Raw genomic sequence first — 6628 nt, 5'->3', positions numbered from 1 at the left:
CGGAACCGCAGGTAAAATGCCCTGCAGTTTATCACCTCTACAATGGAGGAGATGGTAACCCGCAGCAGAATCCGCAGAAAAGAATTGACATGTCATTTCTTTCTGCGGATTCAAAACCGCAGCTTTTCCGCAGTTAAAAATCCACAGCATGTGCACAGCAGATAACATGCTACTGTACACTGTCTGCAGAACTGCTGCGGCCAAAACCGCAGCGTGTGCACATAGCCTAATAGTGTACAGCACACAATCAGTTACCAGGGAGTCCTCTAGGGACAGATGTGTGCACGGAGCATGCGCAGTGAGAGTCTAGGCTCTGCCCGCAGTAGTGCGCCTGCGCGAGCGGGCTGTGTCCCCGGCGTGCACACTGCACAAACGGGAGATGTTGCAGGAAGCGTCATCCACATCAATCACTGCGGGAGGACGGCGCTTAGTAAGAGAGAGGAGGGAAAGACAGCGGCGGCCGGTGGACCGGACCCTCCGAATTTCCGTCTCTAGATCAGTTCAAAAGTTTTTTGGGGGGGCTATACAGGGGTGTCAGGACGTAATCCCCAACTCTGTGGCATGGTGCACATGAGGAAGGTGGAAGTGTGGGCTAACACAGGTCTATAGATGGGGAGGAAGCTGGACTGTCAGGATGGGGTTCAGGTGTGGCGTCGCCGGCCACCTGGGCGAAGGTCCTGCAGGTGGTGACTACCTGAGCCCTGTGCAGAGTCTGCGGACACTAGCGACGCGTCGCTGGAGAAGGATCGGGATCCTGTTGCCAGGCCCTCCTGTTATGTGCCGCACATGCGCGGTGGCCACTGTGGCAGGTGATGAGCTGTCCTCAGCAGGGTTATTTACACACATTCGTTTTACCTGGCACCGAGCTGTAACATAGTGTATTCCTAAAGAGGCGCCTGACGTATCCCTGTGCCCCAGCAGTGCACACAGCGTACACTCTGCTATACAGAGCCAGGCCAATCAGCTATCGCCTCTCACTCATGACGTCTGCCGTGCCTTGAGAGGAGAACCATACGTCAGACGTTCTCTAATTGGTGGATTAAACGTAGCACGCTGAGTGGACATCTGCTCGCAGCGCGGTGATTGGCTTACTGTGACAGAGTGGGCGGGGTGGATAAGGCAGGAAAGTGCAGCGCTGATGGACACGGTTTCCGGTAGTTCTCACGGTGATCGCTGCGCGGAGCTGTACGGCAGGTAGGTGTCAGTGTGTACGGGTGTGTCACTCCGCGGTGCCTGGCGGCAGGTGACAGCAGCAGGCGGCCCTCTGTAGCAGGGTGCTGTACACCGCCAGTGACCCTGGGCTGCCGGTGACCACAGGTCACGTGATGGTGTGTGACCACCCCTGTGGTTATAGATCCTGTGTGGGCTGGGAAACCTGTCTGTGTGTGGTGGGCGTAATAACCCCAAGAAGGAAGTGGTTGGTAGTTATGGTAACCGTGTAACACGTCCACCGCTGGTCGCCATGTACAGGCTGCTGTGCCTTCTCTACCGTTACTGGCTCAGAAAGGAAAAAGTGGACCTCAAATGCTGTATATACCACCAACCGCAGCAGGTGCTCGCCCTCCAGGGACGGTCTCTTCTACTGCATCGGTCTCTTTAACATCACGTCAACGGCTCACATCACCACTGCAGCCAATCACTGAGCTCAGCGGCTTACCTGTGGTGGCACAAGCCGCAGAGGTCAGTGATTGGCTTCAGCGGTGATGTCACTGAGACCGGAGCAGTGGCAGAGAGCCGGACCTGGGGAGGGTGAGTTACCTGCTCTTTCCTGAGTGTAGAGAGCACCCTTGGGTGCACAACTCCCAGAAATGCTGTAGATTTGCCTTCTCTCGCTGTGTGACAGGCCCTCATTATTAATGGTGGGGATGGTCTCATTACACTGCACTTCCTCTTTGGGTGGCTCTGCCGTCTGGGCTGCCGGTGAGTCACAGCCCTGTCATTGAGAGTACAATAATCCGTGCCGCATCCTCGGACCCTCCCTACAGCTGCCATCACTGGGCCCATTCTTCATCAGTCACATAACCCTACCTGCGAGAGGGTTCCCCCCCCCGCCCCTGCGAGAGGTCCCTTGCCGGAGGTCCCCTGCCCCTGTCCCTGTGAGAGGTCCCCTGCCCCTACAGTCTCACTTTTACTGATGTTTCCAGTGAACTGTACAGAACTGAGTAATGCGACAACTGTGTACATATTTCCATAACAGCAAACCGGAGGCTGATGTACCTGTGACAGTAGACGTGGCCGATCCTCCTGAGAGCTCTCAGCAGCTGGAGCCTGAAATCCTGAACTGTGCTGTCCTGCCGTCCTTCTATACAAGAGGAGACACATCACTTACTGAGGCCAGCGATACAACAGACAATGGGTGAGATCTATTCTACTTCACTTATACAGCACCATCGTATTCCTCAGCACTTTACAGTTTGCACACATCATCATCACTGCCCCCGATGGGGCTCACAATCTAAATTCCCTATCAGTATGTCTTTGAAATGTGGGAGGAAAACGGAGTACCCGGAGGAAACCCACGCAAATACGGGGAGAACATACAAAAAAATCCTTGCAGATGCTGTCCTTGGTGGGATTTGAACCCAGGACCCCAGTGCTGCAAAGTGACAGTGCTAACCACTAGTGCTCTGCCTTCTCCGCTTCTGTGTATTTGTTTCTGATCTCAGCGGCATGCTTAAAAAAATAATCTCTTTGGTGATTTTTGCCCCTGAGGATAAAAAATTTCAAAACTTTTTTGACAACTTTAAATCTTCCACATAATACATGTAAGTTAACAAAAGCGTATACACTAGACACCAGACTGGACTGACCAGGTGCAACGTTTATGCCGGACAGTGGCCCAGCCTCCCCCCCCCCCCCCCCCGCGGCATTTACGCTGGACAGTGGCTCAGCCTGCCAGCCCCCCCCCCCCCCCCCCGCGGCATTTACGCCGGACAGTGGCCCAGCCTGCCCCCCGCGGCATTTACGCCGGACAGTGGCCCAGCCTGCCCCCCCCCCCCGCGGCATTTACGCCGGAAAGTGGCTCAGCCTGCCAGCCTAAGCCCCCCCCCCCCCCCCCCGCGGCATTTACGCCGGACAGTGGCCCAGCCTGCCCCCCCCCCCCCCTGCGGCATTTACGCCGGACAGTGGCCCAGCCTGACCCCCCCCCCCCCCCCCGCGGCATTATTTACGCCGGACAGTGGACATGTAACAGTCCTCCCTGCTGCTTACACTAGGTGTTAAATATTCCTCACTATTACAGAATCTTGTAATTTGTGATTTTAGTCTGAATACTCCGCCTCCTACTGATCACATGAGGGAAGCGCACCCACTGCCCTCCACCTGTGTGTGGATTTTGTATTCTAGTGATAGATGGCGTCACTGCATGTATTACAGTAACAGAGGCTCTGTGGCCGTCCATGGCTTCTCCATTCTCATGATCATTGTGGGTACCAGGAGATGGAGGAAATACTAAATATAATGCTTACACATGCAGTACTAGGCAGAATTTTAGGCAGAAAAATTGCTGCAAAATAATAATGCTATCAAACATAGAAGTGTTGTTTATCAAGTGACAAAATGCAAAGTAAAGGAACAAAAGATCGTGACCATCTTTAGCCTTCAAAGCAGCATCTACTCTGCTAGGTACGCTTGTAACCAGTTATACCGAACAGTTGATGCTGTACAGTAGATAAGCCCCTGATCCGACCTGCAAGATAAGAAAAATTAACTTTTATTATACTCATCCGGGAGGGCGGATCGGTCTGATGGGTGTCGTAGGTCCAGGTCCAGCACCTCCCATCTTCTTGTGACAACGCCCTGCTTCTTCATGGCGCTCCGGCATCGCACTCCTGTGCAGGCGTACTTCTCTGCCAGAGCAAATTCCTGCAGTGCGCCGGGAAAGATCAGAGAGGCCCAGCACCTGAGCACTGCAGTACTTTGCTCTGCCCTCAACAGATGTGATGCCGGGGAGCCATGAAGAAGCAGGAGGGCGTTGTCGCAAGAAGATGGGAGACACCGGACCTGTAACACTGACCGGACCGGACTGACCCAAGGGTGAGTATAATAAAACGTATTTTTCTCATCCTTCAGGTCGGATCAGGGGTTTATTTATAGCATTATAGAATGCTGTAGATATGCCCCAAAAGGCGGTGGCCGCATCTTATAGCGGCCAAAACAGGGACTGGTTCCCTTTAATGCAGCAGGTGAAGGACACATCGTGCATACTTTCCATCGTAGTGAATGTCCAGCTGTGCCATCAGCTCAAAACTGGCAGCAACCAGTGGGACCCATCTACACCTCACAGAAATCTGGACACAAGTAGTTTTCATGCCTTTCACCTTGAAATGCCGGCAGTTACCATCAAGGAAGCATCTATTTGGCTCCAAACGTATTCTATACTAGAGCAACAACTCCAAACATACAGCCAATGTCATTAAGTAATATCTTCAATGGAAAGAACAACAAGGCAGTCTGAAAGTGATAAGACTTCCACAGAGCCTTGATCTCAACATCATCATGTGTGTCTGAGATTAATGAGACTGAAGTTCTGCATCCACAGATCTGGGGTTAGTTCTCCAAAATGTTTGAAACAACTTCCCTGCTGAGTTCCTTTTAAACACTATGTACAAGTGTTCCTAGGAGAATTGGTGCTCTGAAGACAAAGGGCAGTCACACCAAATATTGGATTTAGATTTCTTCTTATCGCCTAAACTCTGGGTCCCGTTACACAGAGCAACGCTCCAGCGATCCCAACAACGATACGACCTGGTAAGGATCGCTGGTGCGTCGCTGCATGGTCGCTAGTAAGCTGTCAAACAGGCAGATCTCTTCAGCGACGCAGCAATGATCCGGCGATCCGTATAACGACCTCGGCGGCCGTTGGTACCTTGTCACACAGCAGCTATTCTGAACGACTCCCGCCTGCGTCCCTGAGTTCTGCGTTGCCGAGGTCGCTCGTCGGTGTCAATCACAGTGATGCATGCTGGCCAGCGGGACGACAACAAACAGAAAATTGCCCAGGACATTCGAGCACGATCAGTGATATCAAGCGGGGGGGTCGGTCACCGCTATGTGTCACACGTAGCGAGATCGCTGGCGAGGTCGCGTCACAAAATCTGTGACTTTTCAGCAATCTTGCTAACAATCTCGTTATGTGAGACAGGGCCTTATCCTTTCTGCTTTTTAGAAGATTCTTACTTTGCAGCTTGTCATGCACACATGTCTATTAGATTATATGTTATAAATGTCGTCTTTTATGTAACATTTTAGAGAAAAGCCTTCTGATTTTCTGGATGTGGGAGAAATCGGCACTAACCAGAATCAGGGAATGATGGCACTGGACCCTGTTGATCAGAACACAAAACAATCATCTGGAGAGTGGCGCAACATAAAGGATGGTAAAGCTGCTGTTGGATGCCAGTCTGAGTGCAGTAAGAGGTCCAGGCTGCTCCAGGATCCCAAGCCCGAGGAGACTGATGGGTATACCAAGATACAGCTCCATTTCACTTTATGGCTTTTTTAAATCTCTTCATGGGGCTCCTCATGTTAAGCAGATTATAGATTTAATGTAAAAGAGAGACTGTTCTATCCTGTGTATATTTCTTGGCTGCCTAGAGTAGCAAAACCCTGCGGAGAGTTGATCCACTTCATTAAAATGGTGATATTTACTATTGAGTGCTACAATAGTCAATTCCATCACTGGGTGTACTTATAAATTGTTCTAATTATGTTTTAAACTTTTTTTTTTTTTCTACTAATGATGTGTTAAAAGAGAAAAGTAGGTTAATGGATTACCTAATTAAAATTGATCATCTATCCAAAGGAAAGGTGGTAACTTGCAGATTGGTGGGAATTTGACTTTTAGGACCCTCACTGATTCTAGGGACAAAGCTCTTTCTCTATGGGACTAATAAAGGTAGCAAAGTATTACTCCTAGGTGTCTCCAGCAGTCCCATAGAGAATGAATGGAGTGGGGGAGCGCTTGTACAGCCTCCTCTCTATTAAAGCAAGACATTTCAGAGCCCTGTTCTCGAGACCAGTGGGGGTCCCGAACCACAAGTTGTCACCCAGCTTTTACGATCTTTTTTGCCGAATGTGGTTTTTTTTTGTTTTTTTTTTTGGTGTTTAAAACGGAGTGGGAAATGAATGATAGAGCAAACGTAACCTTTTTTTCTAAATGTATAGTCTTTCTGACCATGTCTTTGGTGGCATTTTTAACTGTACTCCTTTTGTACACCAATTTTTCCTTTATTTTTTTTAAATCCCATAAAGCTTCCATATCTAGATCACATTACCACAGGCCATATTTTTTGGTGTAGTTTGTATTTCAGGATAGACCTTAATGTAAGATCTGGCCACAGCATTTTGGGCAAAAAACACTTGAAAAGAATATAAGAGAAAATGTTGTGTGTGAAAGCAGCCATCGTATACTGTATATTGAAGAAGATGCCTGACGTCACAGACAGTCTAAGTTTGGACACTCAGTCCTCTAAGTCACACAGCTCATTAGCCTTGGTGTCTTTAGGATTTGTATGTACATTTATCTTAGAATATATTGCTGTATACGACTTATTAGACATCTGTTATAGTGTAAAGGTGTTTGCTAGTGATGTGGAATGACTGTTAGACGGTAGTGATGGGTCCTAAC

The 6628-nt window shown here is 49.7% G+C and overlaps 1 protein-coding gene across 2 annotated transcripts in view; it reads left to right on the top strand.

Moving 5' to 3' along the window:
• Positions 1-405: 405 nt before the first annotated feature.
• OTULIN (OTU deubiquitinase with linear linkage specificity) overlaps positions 406-6628 on the top strand; it is a 76115-nt gene continuing 69892 nt past the window's right edge. Inside the window, exons 1-3 of one of the 2 annotated variants that reach the window (XM_073569447.1) lie at positions 406-809; positions 2198-2356; positions 5251-5460. In XM_073569447.1, coding sequence (XP_073425548.1) covers positions 787-809; positions 2198-2356; positions 5251-5460 — 392 coding nt within the window. In that variant the 5' untranslated portion in view covers positions 406-786. Of the gene's footprint in view, positions 810-878; positions 1195-2197; positions 2357-5250; positions 5461-6628 lie in introns of those variants that run through there. The other variant, XM_073569445.1, reaches the window with a different exon arrangement.

The sequence above is a fragment of the Dendrobates tinctorius genome, unplaced genomic scaffold (genome assembly GCF_039654945.1).
Source record: "Dendrobates tinctorius isolate UK_male_01 unplaced genomic scaffold, ASM3965494v1 ptg000025l, whole genome shotgun sequence".
NCBI classification, from domain to species: domain Eukaryota; kingdom Metazoa; phylum Chordata; class Amphibia; order Anura; family Dendrobatidae; genus Dendrobates; species Dendrobates tinctorius.
Note: the sequence above shows the minus strand (reverse complement) of the source record. Positions and strands in the feature narration are given on the sequence as shown.